Here is a 21986-nt window from a genome sequence, read left to right as displayed (position 1 = left end):
TAAAATAATTTCTACTTGGTCAAAAGGAAAGTATTTAATTTGTTACTTAAAATAATAAGAAATGATTAAAAAAATTTTGTATGCACGCACTGAAAAAGGATGTAGAATTAAAAGTTCGGTTCATCAATGATCTTGAAATTAGATCTTTATTCTATTTAAATTTGATTAAAATGACTTAAATGATTATACTAATAAATATAATTTGATTGCTTTACAGATCACAAAATGGTTTATTAGCTAGTATATCCTAACTGTTAAAAAATTACAATAGAAATTGATTTTATTAAGAATAATTACTTTTATCTAACAATTAATTTATATATTTATATTTACACTATTAACTATTTACAAAATTAATATTAATCTAAACATGTATATATAATCTAATAAAGAATACAATCAATGTACTCAGATTTCGTCTTTCTTTATACCTTTTCTCGGCTAATCTTTACTCAATTCTATTTTGCGATAACATTGTAAACTTTCGAGACTATATTTGATGCAAACGCAATTAATGAATAATACACCACCAATTCCTTAACAATTATCTATAATACCCTCCCTATAATAATAACCGCAAAGATTTTGAATGAATGCAAGATATATATACTTTTATGTAGCTTTATGACAAGATTTAAGTATCCACGGTACTCTTTCTCACTTTTGATTGCATTATATATTATACAAGAGATACTTTAATCGTTCTTATAATTATTAATATTATTATCACATCACATTATATTATTTTGAGTACTAATAAGTACATCAGCCTGAGATATTCATCCATAGTTAATACTATTACTAATTCCGAAGAGAGTAAGTAGTTCAAAAAGGACAATGGCAAATTGGCGGATACTGATTAAAAAATGACAGGAAAAACAGAGAGTTAAAATTTAGAAATAATTTAATTTTTTTTACGTAGGCTGGACAACATGAACATACCCGTCCAGAAATGCGGATTATAAAAGCAATATTAGTTGTGAGTTTCACTATCTATGGATTGGCTTTCTTGCTTTTTTGTTTTGATTCATATTCATGCCAATCCCCCGATATTTCGGGGAGTCTATATAAAATAAATATATAAATAAAGGAAGGTCATACATAATATAATAGATGTATTAAAGCGTGTACTCACTCGGCAGGTGAACAAGCAAGTGGAACTTCGACCTTGAAATAAGCATAATTCAATGCTTCACGTGCTGATGGCCTCTTTGTTGGGTTTATAGAAAGTAAAGCCTCAACTAATTCGAGACCACCTGAAGATAACATGCTATAGAAAAATTATAAGAATTTGGAATATAATTATCGTAAAGTAATAAAATAATACAAATTCTAACATAGCACTTACTGCCCGTATTGTTCACGGAATTTGGACACCTTTGGTCCGTTTCGCTTGACCATTGCGTACCACGCCAAATTTGCTATTTCGGGCCACTCATTTTTGTTTGGAACACCCATCAAGCTGAAGATGCTTTCGAGTTGCGAAAACTCGTCTTTACCTTGGAACAACGGTTTACCCGTTATTAATTCCATCATAATGCATCTTAAGAAAAAGTAATATGATTTTCAGGTATGATCGTAAATTTAGAAATTTTTTATCCTTAAAAGATTTATATATTAATTACCCTACGCTCCACATATCAACCTCCCAACCGTACTCTGTTGCTCCAAGACATAGTTCTGAGGGTCGATACCATAATGTTATTACACGATTAGTGTAATCACGTTTAAATTTAATGTCAAATTGGCGGGCAAGTCCAAAATCTGCCAATTTTACTTCACCACGATTGTTTAATAAAATGTTTGATCCTAAACATATACGCGTAAATAATTATTCGATAATTATGTCCAGAACGTGAAGAAATTTACCTTTTATGTCGCGGTGTAAAATACCGTTTTCATGAAGGTGGGCCAAACCTTCCAAAATTTGTTTCATAAGGCACTTCACGTGCCGTGGTTTGTATTCGACTTTTGGGTTCGCGAGAACACCCGTTAGGTCGTGAGCCATATATTCAAAGACCATGTACACATAGCCTATAATAGATAAAGGTTTGATTATTTGAGAATTCACATTAGTTAGTTTTGTATTAAACCATCTTAAAACAAAACAAGCACTTAATTTACCACCTTGGAAGACCATTATCTCTTTTAGTTGCACGATATTTCCGTGTTTGCATTGTTGTAAAAGCTTAATCTCACGTATTGCTGTGAGAGGGAACTGCTAAAATGATAAACATTAAGTATATAAACAAAAATATAGTCTCAAAAAAAAATTTTCATCAGCTTACCCCAGCTTCCTTTTCCTTCTCTGGATCCATACGTATCTTTTTCAATGCTACTATTTCTTTTGTCTCACGATTCCTTGCCTTGTAAACTTTACTATAAACATTAATGGAAGTGCAAGTATAAATATGAGTAAGAATAAATAATTGAAATGAACATTTAAATTTAAATTATACGGTATTTATATACCCGTAAGTGCCTTCTCCTACTTGACCCAAGTTTTCATACAATTCGGCACACTTTTTAACGGTCACCGGAGTAACTTCAATCGGGGACACATGAGACTTCACTGATCTCGATCCTACTGATGGTTGTTGCAATACTTGAGTTGGCTGTATCGATTGGATAGGTATTTGTGGGTAGGCCGTATGCGGAGATATTGGTGATCGTAATTGAGTGGTCGGTTGCAAATTATTTGTATGAGTGCTAGAATTTGATGGATTTGGTGGTTGAGGAGGCTGAGGAGGTTGTGGCGGTATCGTGTGCTTATTTTCCACAGGATGATTATACCCTATACTGTCAGCGCCATTCATGTAAGGGTTATATTGAGCTTGATAATGATCGTATGCATGCGGATAATATGGTTCTGGGTAATGATGACCCGGAGGTTGTGGATGATAGTTAATACTCTGATCCCAAGCAGGTATCTGAGGGGGTAATTGTCCTTGAAATGGGGCAGGTTCTTGATATGATTGTTCGTACGGAGGAAGTACTGGGTGCGTTCCAGGTGCGCCTGGCTGAGCAATTTGTGCAGATTGCCTCTCAAGATCATGTTGTCCTTGTTGTCCCAAATTTCCCAAATGTCCTGATTGACTCTGATTATGTTGAACCTGCTGACCAATTTGGCCGGGCGGCACTGGAGGAACATGCATATTAACGTGCCCGGATACTCCTGGCGGTCCAAGTTGTGGTGATAAACCCGGCGCATGCTGTCCTGGAACTGGAACGTGTGATACAGGTGGATGTGATCCTTGATGTCCATGTGATCCAGCAATACCTGTAGTATTCCAATTATTCTGCGCAATACCATTTTGATGGTATTGTTGGTACCGATCCTGGTGCCACGGAGGTTGTCTCTCTTGTTGTTGTCTGTTTCTTGACGGTCCGTGATTATCACGTCCATAACGTTGTGAGGACCTATCATTATAATGTCGATGACTCCAACTATCCCTCCTGTCACGAGATGCTGTCCCATCCCTACAATATGCACCGTCTCTGTAAGTTGTACCATCACGATATGACCGTGAGTTTCGATCATTGTATTGTCTTCTCCAACTATCTTGACTTTTATCTCTAGGTCTTCGCTCATAAAAACTACCTCTACGTCCTCCTCTCCCATTACTACCACCCCCAATATTGTTATTACCAACATTGTTATTATTATTATTATTTCCCCCTGTATTAGATCGTTGATTCCACGATCTCTGTTGTCTTGCACGATTTCCTCCCCGATATCCTCGTTGTGAAGGTGCTTCTGAACGTGGAGGTGCTGGTGGACCATATGGGTTTTCTGGTGGTCTAAAACTATCCATAGTATTTGTTTGCATGAGTAAAATGCCGCTTTAGAAATATGCAATGCAGTTCAAATGAATTAAAATAAAAAACGAGCTTATTCTTATAAAATAAAATAAAGATAGAAGAAAAATTTTGCTTCAATAGTCTGCGAAAGTAGTAGTCGGATGCTTGTTAGTAAAATTCTTTGCAGAATTTATGAACTAAATGCTTTCAAGAATTGGGGCAAACGAAAGGTCTACTGTTGATATATAAGGAATATTTTCGAGATATCGCATAAAAAAAAAATTTTTTTTTAAAAGTTAACCCCCCCTTTTTTCCTTTTTTCAACCTATAGGATTGCACATGAAAATCTCACAACACGCAGTCCGCAGCGTTAAATTTGTTACTATTAAGAATAATTTACAAACTAAAATTATTATAAATGTTCAGTTATATAAGAACGTTTACATGATTTAATAAAAGATTTTTTTTTTTAATTTCCTACATAGAGAACTTTAAATTCAATTGTTCGCACTATTTTATTGTAAAGTAAATTCTTGAGAATCGTCATTGTTTTAAAGAAAAAATCAGACTAGTTTCGTGTAACTTAACTACCTAATCTGTGGCTTTATAATAAACAAATATGCAAGCAAAGTTTCAGTCCATCAAAAGAATAGATTGTATTATGTAATAACTTCTGACATCAAATTAGCATACTCGATATGTCTTTAATGTCTCAATAAATTACATCTAAAGTCTTGGTTTAAATATTGCAAGCCGTAATTTTTTATACGGCAAAAAAGATTACAATGACATGATCCGTTTTTTGAGTCCTTGCGAAACTTTCAAAATAATAGTAATTTTCAAATTTATATTTACTAAACCGGGCGGAAGCGTCGCACGAAGAATCGAAGATCACCTACTGCATGCATTACATCACTCATCAACTTACTTTAGAAATTCATTTAACATTGTCATGTGTTCTTAATTATCGAATTATAGGTGAATGTGGGCAGAATTACCGCAGTATTACCGCATCTAGTATCACGTGTTATTCATGACACATCATTAATGGAAATATGGAATAATGTCCTTCACTTGTCGTTAATAGAAAAAATGAACATCGCAAAGAAAGTAGATATCCGTGATTATCTCAAAAAGCATCCTGATTTACGAGTTAAAGATTTAGATAAAGAGGCTTGGTTCTGGAGCGATTTTTCAAATCAAAAACATTTCAATCCAAAATTATTTAATGATATTCTTAAGTTTTGGTCAAATGTTTTGATCGAAACAAGTAAACGCGGTTGGCTGGGCGAAGATATTCTTTGCCTTGATCGTGAACATTTAGAAGAAACATTTTCTGTGTATAATGGAGTCTCTCCAGCAGGATTTAATTGTGTTACTGTAAAGTTATAATATTATGTAGTGATTATGTTATTTGCTAAACAATCTCGGGCTATTAACTAATTTTGCATTAACAAATTATCGAATTTGTTCCTTTACTTTCTCTAAATTTTAGCAAGAAATGTATCATACATCAGAATTGATTCCAGTTGAAGAATTTTATTCTTGTAAGACATGGTCAGGATGGATCTTGCAGTCGTTATTTTGGGGACTACAAAAAGTGGCTGGATCCAATAATATTTTAGTCGCGAAAAAGTTGGTGATAATGCCTACTTTAAAAGAAGCTGCAGAACGCGTCCTTCAATATCACGAAAAAAATGCAGTCCATGGAATCACTGATAATTTGTTTACCTTAACTTCATTTAAGGCCGAGTATGCTGCAGTAGCAATTCCGAACGTCGTATTATCAGAAACTGACTTAAAAGTGTTACTATGTTATTTAGAATTTGAACTGAAAATGCTGGTTACGGAAGTTTTGCATGAAATGTCAGATGAGAAAAAGGAAGAATGTGTGAGAATAACATAAAATATGTAAAATATATGATTTTTCCTTATTTTGTTCTTTATTAAATATTTGTTGTATTTAATTAGATAATTAAAATACGGAGCAGGAAAGAAAAAAATATTTCCAAACTTGAAATTTCAGAAATAGATCGTGGTATTATTTGTATTAAGGAAACGAGAAAGAAATTACATACACAAGTCGAAAGTGTTGAGGAAAAAATTGCAGAGTAAGAATAGCCTAGTAATTTAAACATATTAAAAAAGTGCACTATATTTTCTTTATCATAATCCCTGTATGAAATTTTAGTTTGAATAAGAAGATAAGTGGATACTTGATTCGTAAACAAAAAGTGCAAGCAAAATATTCCTTAAAGCAAAAAAAGAATCTTGAAAAGATATTATTAGAAAGATTAAGTTCTTTAGGTACGATTGAAGGGATCCTTCTGAAAATTGAGGGTGCTGCGAGCGATAACGAAGTAAGAGTAAAAAATTTTATTTATTTATTTATTTATTTTAATTCGTTTAATGATAACTGTACCTAATGAACGCATTCATATATATAATCAAAGATTATTGATATATATAGCTTTGGAGCAGGTACCTTAAAGGGTGTCTTAGCTTCAGAAGGGCTCACAACTGAAACTGTGGACGCGACAATGGACAAATTACAAGATGCTCTCGCAGATCAAAAAGAAATAGAAGACGCAATGCAAATAAATCAGACTTTGATTGAAACATCATTTGGAATAGATGAGGAATTGGAGGAAGAACTAGAGGCATTGTTGAAGGAAGAGAATGCTATATCAACACCGGAAAAACGGCCAGTATCTCAACCAGTTACGGAGTCTACGAGTTTTCAACCAATCAAGGAATCTACAGCGAAGAAAATCGACCAACCAGACAAAACGCCTCTTTCAACTTTACGATCAATCTCAAATGTTGAAGATAAAGAACTGGAGGAACTAGAGAAAATGTTTGCAGAGTTAGAAGCTTTACCTGCACCTATACATACTCCAAGAACTTCTGATAGCAAATCTAAACAAAGGGAAGAAACGATTCTTACTTCGGAATGAAAATCATACGCATACTTAATGATAACAATTTTAATCTAACAATTGACTCGTTTTGATTCATTAATTATATCATTCTATTTATTATCATTTATTATAATGCCATAAAATATCACTATTTTATAATTGATCTTTCTATATTCCTTGATGTATAGAGTATCATTACATCAAAAAAGGAATCAATTATGAGATTTTATAAATAATAAACCGATTTATGCTTAAGAGATTTGATGTTAAATTTCATTAATACCTAATAATTTTTATTATATTTTATTCTATATAAAGTAAGTCATTGGATCAGGATTGTTTTAATTATAATCAAAATAAAATTTTAAAGTTTTTTTGTAAACAGAAAATAACAATTTATTTGTATTTTATTTATATAATATTAATAATTATTTTTCAAAACTTAATATTTTATTATTATAATATATTTACTATACTTTAGAATAAATAACCAAACTAAAAGTATTAGTATAAAATATTATAGTACAAGATGTACAATTATCTTTAAATAAAAATTTTCAAAGTATTAATTTTTAAAAAAGATGAAAATTAATTATATTACAATAGTAGATTTTTTTTGCATTTTATTAATTATTATATAATGGTAAAGTTAAAAATTTAATCTTTTATTCTTATTAAAAACCTTTTATATATAATTATAATAAAAATTTTCATGTATATTTTAGAATTTTTTTTTCTATTTACAACCATTATTACTTATTTTATTTATATTATAGCCTTTATAATTAATAACTTTTTTATTTATATAATTTTTTAAATAAGACAATAGCCTAAAGTGTAATTATTTGAAATTATTAAAAATTAATAATCCAGTTACTGTAAATATTTTTTTTGTAATAATCTACAAAAAGTAAATTTAATTTGTAATAAACTATTAAATTTTTATAGATTTATTATCTAATATTGTGATAGTATTAATAATAAATAAATTTGTATATACTTAATTAAAAATTTTTAATTCCTATTTCTTTCAATTACATTTTTTATTAATAACAAATTTCTTATAATAAATTTATAATAAAAAAAAAGGTAAAATAAAATGAAGTGAAGAAGTGAAATAACCTTTACATTAGTAATATTTCAACTTGTATTATATACTGACAAAATTAAAAAAATTATTAAATAAAATTTCAGATATAACATACATTTTTTTGTTTAATATTCATTCAATTAATTGTTACAATAATTTTATAATGTTTTAAAAATATTGTCGAAATTTTCTGAAAAGCTGCAAGAAATGGATTGTATTAAAAATTTTTACTACGCTTCTGAATGATTTCAGATTCTCAATAATTAAGAATAATGAGATTTTAAAATTGATCTCAAAGTTTTTCTAATATTCTTAGAGTTATTACGCTACGTTTTGGAAAGTATTTTTAGCATCATAACCAATTTCTTGCAATTGAATTATTGATCAGGTATCATGGTAATTTAACATTTTGTTGATATCAGTAGTATCAATTATATATACTTTTATCTAATTTCCTTTTGCTTTTTATATCGACTAGAACGTGACACAGTTTTTCAAATGGCATAATTATTTAATTTGATAAGGATGATTTTTTTTAAGAGTAAGTATCGTAAGTACCAAGAGCTTGATATAAAATATAAGTTCCATCATTATAAACGATAAAACTGTAATTATTTTCACCATTCATAAAATATCCATGTTCATGTTTATTCCAAGAAATCGGAGAATCTTTGAATCCCCATACATTAATTATAGCCCATGGAATATTATTACTTGCATCCTCTCGAAGGAAGTTTCTTTTTTTTTTTTGGCATAAAGGAGTTATTTGATTGATAAGTCTAGTATGATTGTTAAAAAAAAGAAATGGAAAATAAATACATACGAAACTGAATCAAATAATTCTTTAATGGTCAAAGATGGGATGAATCCCGTATATTTAATAAATGATCCATTTCCGTTTGAATATGGTTCAGGAGGTTTATAAACAGATATAAACGGATCAACTTGATCGTGTGATTTAATTCTAAAATATATAAAAAACAAAATCAATTGACTAAATATATATAATATATATGAATTATTATTTTTTTTAAAAAAAATACCTTTGAGCTTGAATAGAAGCTAATCCGATCCAATCATAAATTTCTACAGCGTCCAATCTCCATTGAAATTCATTTGAAATATTTTTAATCATATTTAAATCAGGAATCAAAATATTATCAAATGTATTATTAAAATCAAATTTTCCCAAAATTTTTTCCGCATTAAATAATGATGGGAAATCAATTTCACTTGATTTTTTTGTACCCGATTTTACAAAAGAAATTAAAAACGTGAATTTTTTTGTTAACGTATTATTAAAACACCATTTAATTCTTTCATATCCCTTTTTCCCTGGAATTAATGATTTTTCTTTTAAATCAATTTGAACAACTAAAAAAGAACAGCATAAATTAAGTTAAGCGAAATGATAAATAAATATTTATATATATTTTAATGTATATAATGAAATTACCAAATCTTTGTTTATCTGGACCAAATTTTGTTGATTTACCATCTAATCCAAGTTCTTCGTATGTATCTTTCGTTAAATTTAATATTAAAGTTCCTAATTAAAATACAACTAAAGATGTTTGTCTAAAATGTTAACAATTAAAAAAAAGGATTTTTAACGAATTTAACCGATAAAATAAATTTCTTTTTTTACCTAATGAATCTAACGCGATTACATTCGCAATATCAATTCCTTCGGTTAAACTTAAAGCAACAACACAGCCTATAAATAGAAGATTTATTTTATTATTATTTTATGGAAAATAGATATGACTTTTTATTTACCTGATTTAACGTAATCTCGTATAAAATCTCTTTCAATAAACCATGATAAAGGTAAATCTACCTTATAATAAAAAAATTCATTATTAAATAAGCTGGTGATTTTTTTGGAATTAATTATTGAAGGGAAAAAAATATCTAAATTATTATTGAATGGATGATCTAATATTATTTGTTCATGCCGAGATTTTTTTAATGTAATGGATGAATGTGAAATATAAAGTTTTGATTTTACTGGTTCTGATATAAAGATTGACATTTTGGCATTTTTACAAACAAAAAGTTCTCTGGTATCCTGATTTTACTTTTTTATTCACATTCAGTTTCACGTGTAACACGTGACACTACTTCCATTGGCCATATGAAAAAAGCTTTTATATTATTTTTATTAAAAGAACGTTCTAATATACTTTGAGTATCATTGATAACAAATCATGCTAATAAATCTTCTAACAGTTGAATTTCTGCAAAAGCTATTTAAAGATACCTGATATTTTTAACCAGTTAGTTCAACGTCGTTTCTGCATTATTAAGTTACTGCCATAATGAATAGCAATATTAATAATACACTCTTTAGGTCTTTGTAAAAATGTAATGTACTTACGATTTCAGATTATAAGGTAATAATACATCAACATTAATAAAGGAATATAACAATTCCACTCCTAATTCTTTTATTTCCTAATCATAATCTCAAGTATGTTTATTTCACTATCGCTATTAGTAAATTTCATCTTGCTCCACAAATTCTCTGGATACAGCATCAACAATTCACTCATTAAACTACATATAGATATTTTATCGTGTCCCACGCATATTTGGATTAACCCACGTCAAGTATGAAAGTAAACCATTTGCTCAAAATATTAAAATTATTGCGCGATTTTTTTAGCGTATGCTTTATAAAGTTTATGTTTTAATTAAATAATCACTAATGCAAGAATTATTATTTAAGAGAAAACAACAAAATAAGGCATAAATTTATATAGTTTGTTTAACAAATGCAAGTTTCGGGAAATTTATATGTAAATCAACTAAACTTCCGATATACCTAAATATGTATATAAAAAAAAGAGATCCAATTTTTTTATATTACCCCTCTTTCCGAGGTTTTTTTTTTTCTTTTTTTTTTTTTTTTAAAAAAAAAAATGAGATTAGTAAACTATTTTCGATTTTTGAATTTCAAAAAAAATAATAAAAAAAATTCTTGCCATCTTCATTATTTTCATAAATTATCACTAGCAAACAATATTATTAATAAATCTGCATCATCCTCATTATTATTTCGAAATCCTATCCAATCGAATAAATATCAATCAAAAAGTGATTCGGTTTATTCTTATTCTACAACAACTTCTGGATTATTCATCAAAGAGATAATAAATAATCCAACTTCTCTTTCTATAAAATGGTCAAATTCAAATTCTTTTACAAAATTTAATTATATTTGGTTACGTGATAATTGTCAGTGTCCTCTATGTATTCATCCTGATAATCGTCAGAAACTATTTTCAAGTTCGGAAGTTCCTATTGATATAAAACCACTTTCAATCGGTTCCAATTCAGATAAACTTATAATCGTTTGGGATAAAGGATTACAATCTATAACTTACAAGAATCATGCTAACAATAATTCTGTACATAAACCTCATGAGAGTACATATCCAATTTCATTCCTTCACTCATATTCTACAAAACAAAATATTTCAAAGTTACGTTATAATCATTTAAAACCAGTATTATGGGATCGTTCATCTCTTCTCAAATCTTCTCAAAATCTTTGGACTACTTATTATGATTATATGAAATCAAATAAAAATTTACTTGATACTTTAAAACAAATTTGGGATTATGGTTTAGTAATTGTTAAAAATGTTCCTATTAATGATGATGATAAAGGAATTATAAGTGTTGCTGAAAGAATTGGAACTATTAAGTCTACTTTTTATGGCAAACTATTTGATGTTGAATCTAAACCTGCTGCTAATAATATTGCTTATACTGATTTACATTTAGGTTTACATATGGACTTATTGTAAGTATGATAATCTTTTTTTTTTATATTCTTTTTTTTTTATTAAATTTTTTTTTTTTAAGGTATTATGATGCACCACCTGGATTACAATTTTTGCATTGTATAAAAAATTCAGTTACGGGTGGTCAAAGTATTTTCTCAGATTCATTCAAAGCTATTAATAACTTAAAACTTACAAATCCAAATTATTTTAATATTTTAACAAAATTTCCTTTAACATTTCATTATAAGAATAATGGTCATCATATGCATTATAATCGTCCCGCTATTGTAATAGATGATTATAATGATACTTTAGTTGTTAATTATTCTCCTCCTTTTCAAGGCCCTATTGAATTTAACTTAGATGATGAAATTAATTTAACTGAATTTTATAAGGCTTATCAACAATTTTGTATTTGTATTGAAGATCCTTCTTTGATATTTGAATTAACTTTAAAACCTGGTGATTTGGCTATTTTTGCTAATAGACGTGTTTTACATGGAAGAAAATCATTTGATTCTCGTAGTGGTCAAAGGCATCTTAAAGGTACTTATATAGAATATAGCGAATTTAAAGATAGATTTACGATATTAATGGATAAGTATAATAATAATAATCTATAATTTAAATAGTAATAACTTAATTCCTTTTTTTTTCTTATTTATACGAGGTTTACAAAAATTCTATGACTGTTACAATTAAATAAAATCAATAATATTGTCTTCCTTCTCAAATCATCATCTATAATACACGAAAATGTAATGAAAATTAATTAACAAAACAAATAAATAAATAATAAATTAAACTGGTATGATTGTTGTGTGGTTAATCGATTGATAATTATGAAATCGTAACCGTGATTATCAAAATAATAATTACAATTAAAGGTAATTTTCTATTACATTACTTCCTTTTTGCTCTTACAACATTAATTTGAAACGTAATAAAATAACAATTAAAAAAAATATATATATTTCCAAATAAAAATCCTTAATATAATCAATTCCTGAGCTAAGATGTAGACTTATTTTACCCTAGGTTTTTTTTTATTAAAAAAAAAACTACCAACAAATAATTAAAAGGTCTTCAGGGTCACCTTAATCCACCTGTCCAAATACAAACTGTCCGATCCTTATCTGCACTAAATAATTGTCCACCTCGTGGACTCCAAGATACACCACATATAGGTGCACTAATAAAATAAATAATAAATAATTAAATAATTAAATAATTAAGAAATTTAAAGAGAAATCAAAATAATAATAAAACAAATTAACGATACATACATATGATCTTTTGTCGTCTTTTCTAACTTTGACTTTTGGATATTCCAATAGAAAATTGTCCCATCTAATTGATAATATTAATTATATTTTAATTAAGAAATTTTTCATTTGGTAGATAGGATGAAGTTTTTTTTAATACTCACCTAATGAACCTGCTGCTACATATCTCCCGTCAGGACTGTTAACGTTATAAAGTTAGCATATTATCGATTATTCTTATAAAGAACAAATAAATTATTTTTTACCTAAAGCAAGCCCTAGCCCAATTAGCGCCAGTTTTATATCCATCAGAACTAGACAATATATAAATCACATTAACAAATTAATGGGAAAAAAGGTTGAAACAAATAAAAACATAGCATACTGTAACGTTTGTTCAACATCGTAAGTCCTTAGATCAACTATCTTGAGCGTATTATCACGTGAATTAGTCAACACTTTGGCACCATCTTTAAAAAAGATTAAGAACTTAGCAAATTCTATATCATGAAACAAATCTGTATCATGAAATTGAAACAATGAATTTACCTGGGGAGACAGAAACAGAAGTAATTTGTCCAAGATGAATTCCAGTTAATTCCTTAATGTCCTTGCCAGATCGTACATCCCAGAAACGTAAATTGTTGTCCAAATGACCACTTACAAGTGTCGTACTAATATAACATAAAAAAAAAATTAGCTTCATTTTCCATTAACAAATTCATTAATCTAAAGATAATTTTACCCTTCATCATCTAGGGGAACTACATCATTGCAGCTAGAAAATGAAAAAATAGTCCGAATGCCTAAAATATTCGATAAAATAAGTATAAATGAATATATAACTTGAAATTTTAAATAAATGATTTCACGTACAGTATCCTTTTTGTAGATCCCACACTTTAATTGTACGATCGTGACTGCCTGTAATCTGTTAAATAGAAAGCACGATAAAAATTAAATGAAATTATAATCATATAAAACAACACATAAAATTTGGTGTGTTTCTTACCACTTTAGTGGAATCTCCGTTAAATCTAGCAGAGTATACTTTCCCGACATGACCGGTTAAAGTAAGCTAAGAAATTGAAAAATATTTTTACCAGGATTAAACATAACTTTCATTTAATTATAATAACAATAAACAAAAAACTATTCACAAACCCTTATCCGTCCAGTTTTTAAATGCCATAACCTTGCGGCATTGTCATTTGAAGCGCCAGCGACCATTTCGTTTGTATTATTAAAAGAAACATGCATAATAGACTGTATTGATCCCGACAACGTCTGTTTTACCTGGCCTGAATATAGTAAATGTTAATATGGGTAATATATCAAAGAACGAATTCAAGCATGTGAATTTTACCCAACCTGTTGTGGAGTCAAAAATTTTAATAGTTTTATCCGCACTGCCCGTGGCAAACATACTTCCATCATAAGACGAAGCAATTGAATGTATCTCGCCATCATGTGGTGTCTAATAGAGAAAAGGACCTTAAAATTGAATAACAAGAAAATATTCTTAAATAATAAAATAAAATAAATTAAATGTTTACAATTTTTTTAATCACGGCCGTCGGTATTATAACGGGACCAAAGTCTTTGCCGCGTGTTCTATTCAAAATAATATTAAAGTCAGCAAAATGATAGGTTAAATCATATATGACGATTGTCGTGCCTCGATTTTACCTGCATATATTTTTAAGTTTGGCGTCTTATACAGAACTAATGGTAAAATTTTGTATAAATAATCTTTTTACGAAAGAAATATTTATAAAATCAATAAATATGTTTATGCTAATAATAATAAATAGTATATACATTATAATTTCAAAATTTGTTTGATGAATTATGTAATAAATTGCCTAATATGACTTATTAAATAAACCGAATTTAAATTTAAATTGAGAACATAATGAATTAAAATACTTAGATGCTTTGAATTTGGAACTTATGCAAGTGAAAATCGAGGACAACATAAAAGACAAGTCAAAAATTAAAAGATATTATACCACCTTATAGTACCAGTACCAGCTTCTGGAAATGTGATTGATTTTGGTACATTGTTCATTGGAGTAAATTCCTTGTCAACAATTACAACTCCACTCTGGAATTCTAAAGCTTTAGCATGAACTTCCAGGGCACTACAATTAAATGAAATTAATATTACTAATCTTATAAAAGCTTCAAATCTCCAAATATCTTCGGACAAACCTCTCATAAAATTGGTTTGCTTCATTCATTTTCTCAGCTTCTTCATTCATCTTTTTCAACCAACGTTGTAAAAGTTGACCATTTTCTCTTTCTAAATCTTTCATACGCTCATCAATTTTTCCTATTTCCAATTGCAAAGTAGCATTTTCATCTTGCAACAGCTGATTTACACAAAGAAATGAATTAACAAATTGCTTCATCAAATAACATACAATAATAATCTTTAATTTTACCTGTATTGTAACTTCTTTTTCACGAATAGCTTGAGGATGAAGGTCCACTTTAGCGGATAAAGCTTGATTTAACTCCGCTAATCTTCGAATTCTAGATATAAAATATACAATTTACCAAAACTTATTTTATCTTTTCAACTAATCTTATAAATAAAAAATCCAACATACTCCTCTTGATTCTTCTTTGCTGCTTCTTCATGACTTCGTAAAACGTCATTCATATCTAATAAACGCTGAGCATTTTGTCCTCGCGTTTTATACAAATCTGCGAGTTCTTCTTTGAGAGCTTGTATTTGCTGTTCTAATTCCGCAGTTTTCTTTTGATTTGATGGACTCCTTAGGTTGTCAAAGGTAAAAATAATATTTATTATTCAATTTTAATAAATAAATTATTTAAACTCGTATAATGTTCATAAATAATTAATAACAACTTATAGCTGGCAAAAAGATCAATTACCCTTGCTCTCTTAAAATGTCTACTTCACGTAATAGGTTTGTATGTTTTTCTGTTGCAGACTTTTCTGATAACTCCAATGCTGTATTTCTTTCCGCGAATTTTCCAAGTTTCTGAACGAGAGAATTATCTAGATATTCGATAGAAATTGAACATAGAAAGTAAATTAAATTAATTAAAATAATTTAGTTCGTTAGAATATCGACTTTTCACGTAAAAGTTGGTATCCGAATATAAGAAATTGCAAACAAGAACACCATTAACATAAACTCCATTAACACTTATTCTTCTGGATCGGGTTAGAAATAAGACCAGCCTGTTTAATATTTCTTAAATGGGCCGGAATTAGATCTAACCAGTCCCTTTCACCCAAAAATACCAATCTAGTTGTTTGCTTAAAGGAACTTACAAGACTCAACAAAATCCGTAAATGCTTTTTCTCGTCTATCTCTCACCAGTAGCTTAACGAGCAAGTCACCTTGCCAGTTACCAGCAGGAGTACTATTAGCCGAAGCGCCTGTAGGTGAGAAAGTTGACATTATTATAGAAATACGGAGTAGTATTTAACATTAGCAACAGAAACGTAACTTTTGTAATGTTTTTAGTATCACATGATAAAATCATGATGTCGTGTAACCTGCTTATTTATTACACAACCATAACTCCAGGAATCCGGTAAGTTACAATTTTACGGTTTAACGAATAATTAGGGACATAACTGGTCGAATACTGCAGTGACCAATAGGAATTAATGCTACCAATACTGATTTCAATATTGGATGTCTCATAAAATATCGAATCAACTGAATAATAACATTATAATAAAGTCAAAATATCATTCACATATAACGTAGTATTATGAAATTTTTTTATTTAACCCACAACCAATACAACACTAAAACCAAATAAAACATCCAAGTTACAATAGTTAATAAAATAAAATAGAAATACCAGAAGATCAAATTGATAATTGTACAAAAATAAAGTGTGTATGTGCATAATGTTACCTTAATTCTTCACTCCTATTATAAATGTCCAGTAATATCATAATAAGGAATGAGAAGTAATAATATAAAGATGAAATAATAAAATAAAGAGAAACACTGTTTGAAACTTGATGACATATATAGTTCAATGAAAAAATAAAAGAAATAAGAAGTTTCATTGTCCTAAAAACAGCATCCTTGTTTTAATTTAAATTGTCCAACCATACTCCTTCGGCTAAAAATTTATAACTGAAGGCCACAGAAGAATCTTTCTTAGCATCCACAAGAATCGTATTTGGATGTATCATTGTCAATCTTAATTGGATCCGGAAAGTCATTATAACTTTTTCAAGGAAAAAAAAAAGATAATAAATTAATAAAAAAATTGAAAACATTTATAATGAATTAATGATCTTTATAAAATGCATACAAGTCTGCATCGGTCTCCTGTTGTAAAGCATTTTTCGCAATAGTCTGAAATGCATTTTCTACGTTAATTGCTTCTTTAGCACTTGTTTCAAAGTAAGGAATGTTGCCTTTGGATTGACACCAAGTCATGGCCCGTTTTTGAGATACCTAAATAATCATAAAAATTATTATTAAACCGGAAAGAATCACGGTCTAAGACAAATAAAATTTAAAAATACCGCTCTCTTTGATTCTTCCATATCGATTTTGTTACCCAAGACAACAAATGGAAAATTTTCAGGGTCTCGTGGAGAAGCTTGAATTAAGAATTCATCTCTCCAGCTATCCAACGTTTCAAAACTCTTGTTGTTGTTAACATCATACACTAGAACACAGCAATCAGCTCCACGGTAAAATGCAACCCCCAGAGATTGAAAACGTTCTTGTCCAGCAGTATCCCAAATCTTTAAAAACAAATAGTAGTAAGATTTTGATCTCTACAATTTCAGTATTCAGTAAATTATTAAATAAAAGATAATCTTGTCCGAACCTGCATTGTCACAAGACGGTCATCAACCATCACTTCCTTAGTCAAAAAATCAGCACCGATAGTAGCCTTATATTGAGTACTGAATTTCTTATTTACATATTGATTCATTAATGATGTCTTGCCAACACTGTTTAATGGCAAATAAACAAATGCATATATATTAATTAAAATTCAATATTCACGATAAACTTCGAAAAAAAATATTCTAAATCTAACAATATTTCGGTGTCCAGTATTTTTGGGATAGATCTTATTTTAAGAAATAAAAACTGAAAATAAAAAATTATATAGTACAGGATCTATAATTTGTCCTCAAAATTAGGTAAACTAGTTGTTTAAACAAACATACCCGCTATCGCCCAAGATAATAACCTTTTATGGAAAAAAATAAAAATATTAAAAAATTATTAGCACTCATATTTGAGAAGCAAAAATTATTATGAAATCAACTTGGAAAGAAACATACTTTCAAAAGAACTTTCTTACGGGAAGCCATTGTAATTTCTAGTTAATCAAATTTGCACAAGGTAATAGAAATTTAGATTTAAAAAAATCCGGAAAAATCAAAGTAGTAGCAATTTATTTATTCTTTGTTGAAAGTTAATATCCACGTTATATGTAAGAACGCAGAAATTTTTTATTTCGGGACTAAGAGATTTACTCTATTAAGGAGTATCGGCTGAATTACTTGTGAAACAATAGCCTTTATATGAGGAAACTGTTTAGTTGAATCAAGGGGTATTATGACATCAGGATACAGGTATAAACCGTATAATCAATATAAAAAAACGAATTTTTTTAAAGCTATATATACTTTTTTAAATTCTTTTCACGCCCTTGCACAGGACATTTGCTCATCACAGCATATAGCTAAAACATTCATTCTCTAACTTTTCAAGGCAAGTTTTTACACATAATGATGAAATAAGGTAATCGGATTTGCATCTCATCTTTCTGTATCAGAACACAAAGCAATTATAGTTTTTATTGATTTCTTACTAATTTTAGATGGTCATTAGATGTTGATTATAATTCTTGATTATATTGTTTGTAAAACATTATAATAATCTATTTTGTTCAAATCAAAAAAAATAAAATAAAATAAAAACTAATGAAATAAAATAAATAAGAGGTTTAAAAATATTTATATTATTCTCTGCGATTAACTTTTGGTTCCCAAGCAAGAATTTTAGGAGCTGTTGTATTATATGTTCTAAAAGCTTTACGGGTTCCTGTAACATTTTCAGTATGAGGGGAAAGAAACTTTGGGCTCGGCGGAGGATCAATAGTGGGAGGATGCTCCACAATCTTATGCATCCAGGCATGCCTATGTTATACAAATCAATATTGAAATAAATCTCAAAGCGCCCGCTTTTAAATATTCAAAAACGTGAACGATTCAAATAGATAAAATTGATAAAAAATTACCTACCATTGAGAGGGAATTTGGCTAGCATCACCATAGTGTTCAGCATAATCTACCCATCGATCTCGACCTTTGTTAAAAGAAAAAAAAAAGAGTTATTAAGAAACTCGTCCGAAGCAGCGAATAAAGTATAAAACAAACATTTAGATTTGTTTCAAATATATATTGAGTTTATTCCGTAAAATTTGGTTATTAATACTTTCTAACTTCAGATTGAAGTCGAATATATACAGGCATATTCAACAAGAGTCTTTTATTAAAATAAAACAAGACGTACCGAAAAATTCTTCTTTATCTTCGTAATATTTATTTCCATACTTATCTGTTCCAACAAGTTTCCCAGCCTTAGTGTCTCCAATATACAATAATTGTCTCAAATATTCTTTGGGGCCTATTTTAAGGAAGTTCTTAATAGTTCGAGTAGGATAAGACATGTTCAGTTAAATCGGTTAAATTTCAGTTATAAAGAAATGAAACGCAAATTATTCTTACATACCAAAAAAAGTAATCACAACCATTCATACTATATTAGTCGTTTTATTTTTATCAATCCATATTGATTGGCTATCAATGTTTAAAGCTACTCGCATTCTGAGTTCGAAACTTTAGATATTTTTTACGTCTGAAATGTATTTTACAGAGCGGCATCGTTATGCCATTGGCATTCTCACATTACTTTGCGTAGTATTTATTTGGGTCGGATCTTCGTTTTTGATGAACGTAAGTTTCGTAATCGTTATTTAGTTCTTCGACGAAACTTTGAAATAAATTTTTTTATTTTATTTTAGAATATATTTGCAAATCAAAAGTATAACAAGCCATTCATTATCACATATACATGTACAGCTTCTTTTTCATTATATTTACTATATTTTATTTGTAATAAGAAACGGCATATAGACAAACAAAGGTATATATTTCTAAGCTTTGTTTATTTTAAAACTTAAAAACACTTCTAATACTCATTATTACCACAGAATGACGAATTTTAACACTGCGTTGTATGATGTTTTGTCACGTTCGTCAAGTGAACGTTCATTGAATTCAAATGATGGTATGAATGTAAGTTTTTAAACTTCTAAGTTGCTTTGTTTAATGATTTAATGACTAAGTCCTTTGTTTTTTGATATATCAGGAATCTCAAGAAAACATTATGTTGCAACCCACATTATCTCATAATAATAGTGAAGTCGGATTAGTACTAACTAGTGATAATTCTTTTTTTGTATGATCACAACTAACATCTCATCGTAAAACATTAGATAATCATCCTCATATTGACCCTCATGATGTGCTTTCGTCCATGCATGATGAGGAAAAGTTGACAACTCGACAAGTATTGATTTTTGAATTATAGATTTTACATATGTAGTGTAAATAGCCGTTTTACTTTGAATACTAAAAAAATTGTGTTTATAGGTTGCCGAATTGGGATTTACCTTTTGTATTTTATGGTTTGCAGGTATTGTTATTCTTTTAAAAAATCCGCCTGTTTTAAATCCTATATAATTAATTAAAATGATACTTAGCTAACTGGAGTACCAATGCATCTATCGCGTATACGTCTGTTGCAAGTAGCACAATCTTATCTTCAACATCAGGTTTGTAATTACGATTAAATATAAAATCCTTAAAATGTTTCAACTTTGATTTTGATTTTTAACCTCTTCTGCTACAGGATTGTTCACTTTAATTATTGGTTCTCTTTTTGGAGTTGAAAAGTTTACATTAATTAAATTAGCAGCAGTTCTTATAAGGTAAATTTAAATTTTTATATTAGCTAAATTATTATACTCATTCAATTAACTTTACTTTTTAGCATTTTTGGTGTTTTCTTAATCTCGAATGGAGATGAATTCAGTTCTGATGAACCTGGTGATGATATTCCTACTAATCCATTATTTGGCAATCTTCTTGCTCTAATGGGAGCTTTTTTTTATGGATGCTATACAATTTTGTTGAAGTTACGTATCCAAAATGAATCTCATGTTAATATGCCATTATTCTTTGGATTTGTTGGGATATTTAATGTAATTTTACTTTCGCCGATATTTCCGTTGCTACATTTTACTGGATTAGAACAATTTGAACTTCCACCAAATATTACAATATGGACAATGATTGCAATTAATGCATTAATAGGCACCTTCTTATCAGATTATCTTTGGCTTCTAGCTGTTTTGCTAACATCTCCACTGACTGCTACACTTGGATTAAGTTTGACGATACCTATAGCGTTAATTGGTGATATATTTTTCAAAGGACTTGTAATGAGTAAAGAATATTGGCTTGGGGTTTTTATGATAGTTGGTGGATTTCTTTGTGTAAACTTTTAGAGCTATATAGAAAAGTGATAAAATATTGAAATACACTATACATTGTATTAGTATATGTGAGTACATATATAATATACTGTGTATATATATAGTACTTAAAAATAAGTTAAATTATTGAAACAATGCCAATTCCCCATAGATTAATTAATTATCCCTTAAGGATCTTATTTTTATTTCTTTGGAAAAAATATTCTTTTATTTGTTAATTAATATATGAAAGAAATAAACTCTTTCCATCCTTGATAAATACTAAAAATTAATGAAATTATATTCAAGTTTTATTGAAGCATTTTTCTTTTCGCGTTTCCCTCTGACTTTCTCTAATACTTTAGGATCCGACTTCAACGTACTAACGTTTCTTCTATTTTCTTTTTTTTTTCTCTATAATTTATAATTTATTGAATTTATGGAGTTCCGATTTTTTCACGTCAGCTAGAAATAAAAAAGATGCGTTAAAATTTAATAATATTTTTCAAATAAAGAATGTATGTATAAAATGGTTTGAAGT

At 28.8% G+C, this 21986-nt stretch overlaps 8 protein-coding genes across 9 annotated transcripts; 3 read left to right on the top strand and 5 right to left on the bottom strand.

Annotated features, from left to right (window-relative positions):
* Positions 1 to 993: 993 nt before the first annotated feature.
* OCT59_020348 (uncharacterized protein) lies at positions 994 to 3830 on the bottom strand (the record flags this gene model as incomplete). Its single annotated transcript, XM_066149129.1, has 8 exons — positions 994 to 1063; positions 1136 to 1270; positions 1349 to 1543; positions 1626 to 1809; positions 1870 to 2034; positions 2128 to 2221; positions 2289 to 2379; positions 2473 to 3830. 8 exons carry the CDS (start codon positions 3828 to 3830, stop codon positions 994 to 996), a joined length of 2292 nt encoding a protein of 763 aa, XP_065990075.1.
* A 1063-nt stretch (positions 3831 to 4893) lies between these two features.
* OCT59_020347 (uncharacterized protein) lies at positions 4894 to 6758 on the top strand (the record flags this gene model as incomplete). The annotated part of the gene is made up of 5 exons (XM_025313531.2): positions 4894 to 5181; positions 5297 to 5692; positions 5773 to 5912; positions 5993 to 6161; positions 6255 to 6758. 5 exons carry the CDS (start codon positions 4894 to 4896, stop codon positions 6756 to 6758), a joined length of 1497 nt encoding a protein of 498 aa, XP_025187120.1.
* Positions 6759 to 8347: 1589 nt separating this feature from the next.
* Positions 8348 to 9847, bottom strand: OCT59_020346 (uncharacterized protein; the record flags this gene model as incomplete). The annotated part of the gene is made up of 6 exons (XM_025313530.2): positions 8348 to 8549; positions 8636 to 8776; positions 8856 to 9186; positions 9269 to 9361; positions 9461 to 9529; positions 9592 to 9847. The coding sequence occupies 6 exons, from the start codon at positions 9845 to 9847 to the stop codon at positions 8348 to 8350; spliced, it is 1092 nt and encodes a 363-aa protein (XP_025187119.1).
* An 889-nt stretch (positions 9848 to 10736) lies between these two features.
* On the top strand, positions 10737 to 12337 carry OCT59_020345 (uncharacterized protein; the record flags this gene model as incomplete). The annotated part of the gene is made up of 2 exons (XM_025313529.2): positions 10737 to 11623; positions 11686 to 12337. The coding sequence occupies 2 exons, from the start codon at positions 10737 to 10739 to the stop codon at positions 12227 to 12229; spliced, it is 1431 nt and encodes a 476-aa protein (XP_025187118.1). The 3' UTR covers positions 12230 to 12337.
* A 361-nt stretch (positions 12338 to 12698) lies between these two features.
* On the bottom strand, positions 12699 to 16311 carry OCT59_020344 (uncharacterized protein; the record flags this gene model as incomplete). The annotated part of the gene is made up of 18 exons (XM_066149128.1): positions 12699 to 12798; positions 12893 to 12956; positions 13036 to 13070; positions 13138 to 13185; positions 13257 to 13341; positions 13421 to 13545; positions 13617 to 13677; positions 13748 to 13802; positions 13884 to 13949; positions 14036 to 14172; positions 14243 to 14348; positions 14428 to 14485; positions 14887 to 15015; positions 15086 to 15246; positions 15319 to 15409; positions 15487 to 15654; positions 15776 to 15902; positions 16182 to 16311. The coding sequence occupies 18 exons, from the start codon at positions 16309 to 16311 to the stop codon at positions 12699 to 12701; spliced, it is 1746 nt and encodes a 581-aa protein (XP_065990074.1).
* A 295-nt stretch (positions 16312 to 16606) lies between these two features.
* OCT59_020343 (uncharacterized protein) lies at positions 16607 to 18393 on the bottom strand. Of its 2 annotated transcripts, XM_025313527.2 has the most exons (6): positions 18183 to 18393; positions 18066 to 18088; positions 17717 to 17843; positions 17406 to 17630; positions 17189 to 17334; positions 16607 to 17101 (listed from the first exon to the last, which is right to left on the bottom strand). In XM_025313527.2, exons 1-6 carry the CDS (start codon positions 18210 to 18212, stop codon positions 17032 to 17034), a joined length of 621 nt encoding a protein of 206 aa, XP_025187116.1. In that variant the 5' UTR covers positions 18213 to 18393; the 3' UTR covers positions 16607 to 17031. The 2 variants fall into 2 exon arrangements, with proteins under 2 accessions (XP_025187116.1, XP_065990073.1); XM_066149127.1 differs by having other exon boundaries at positions 17189 to 17630.
* Positions 18394 to 18613: 220 nt separating this feature from the next.
* Positions 18614 to 19638, bottom strand: OCT59_020342 (uncharacterized protein). Its single transcript, XM_025313526.2, has 3 exons — positions 19420 to 19638; positions 19149 to 19212; positions 18614 to 19043 (listed from the first exon to the last, which is right to left on the bottom strand). Exons 1-3 carry the CDS (start codon positions 19574 to 19576, stop codon positions 18866 to 18868), a joined length of 399 nt encoding a protein of 132 aa, XP_025187115.1. The 5' UTR covers positions 19577 to 19638; the 3' UTR covers positions 18614 to 18865.
* A 131-nt stretch (positions 19639 to 19769) lies between these two features.
* Positions 19770 to 21731, top strand: OCT59_020341 (uncharacterized protein; the record flags this gene model as incomplete). Its single annotated transcript, XM_025313525.2, has 8 exons — positions 19770 to 19862; positions 19931 to 20052; positions 20120 to 20196; positions 20405 to 20478; positions 20562 to 20604; positions 20672 to 20743; positions 20821 to 20899; positions 20962 to 21731. The coding sequence occupies 8 exons, from the start codon at positions 19770 to 19772 to the stop codon at positions 21476 to 21478; spliced, it is 1077 nt and encodes a 358-aa protein (XP_025187114.1). The 3' UTR covers positions 21479 to 21731.
* Positions 21732 to 21986: the final 255 nt, after the last annotated feature.

Source organism: Rhizophagus irregularis, chromosome 3 (assembly GCF_026210795.1).
Source record: "Rhizophagus irregularis chromosome 3, complete sequence".
Classification (NCBI taxonomy): Eukaryota; Fungi; Glomeromycota; class Glomeromycetes; order Glomerales; family Glomeraceae; genus Rhizophagus; species Rhizophagus irregularis.
This window is presented reverse-complemented; position numbering and strand designations above follow the sequence as displayed.

Excerpts from the sequence above, each read along its gene's own strand:
- OCT59_020342 (XM_025313526.2), bottom strand. The coding sequence starts at position 19,576 with ATGTCTTATCCTACTCGAACTATTAAGAACTTCCTTAAAATAGGCCCC. Across the intron at positions 19,213-19,419 it reads AGATAAAGAAGAATTTTTCG|GTCGAGATCGATGGGTAGAT; the intron begins GTACGTCTTGTT and ends CTTTTAACAAAG. Across the intron at positions 19,044-19,148 it reads AGCCAAATTCCCTCTCAATG|GCATGCCTGGATGCATAAGA; the intron begins GTAGGTAATTTT and ends TGTATAACATAG.
- OCT59_020343 (XM_025313527.2), bottom strand. The coding sequence starts at position 18,212 with ATGGCTTCCCGTAAGAAAGTTCTTTTGAAA. Across the intron at positions 17,631-17,716 it reads ACCGTCTTGTGACAATGCAG|ATTTGGGATACTGCTGGACA; the intron begins GTTCGGACAAGA and ends TTGTTTTTAAAG. Across the intron at positions 17,102-17,188 it reads CAGGAGACCGATGCAGACTT|TTATAATGACTTTCCGGATC; the intron begins GTATGCATTTTA and ends TCCTTGAAAAAG.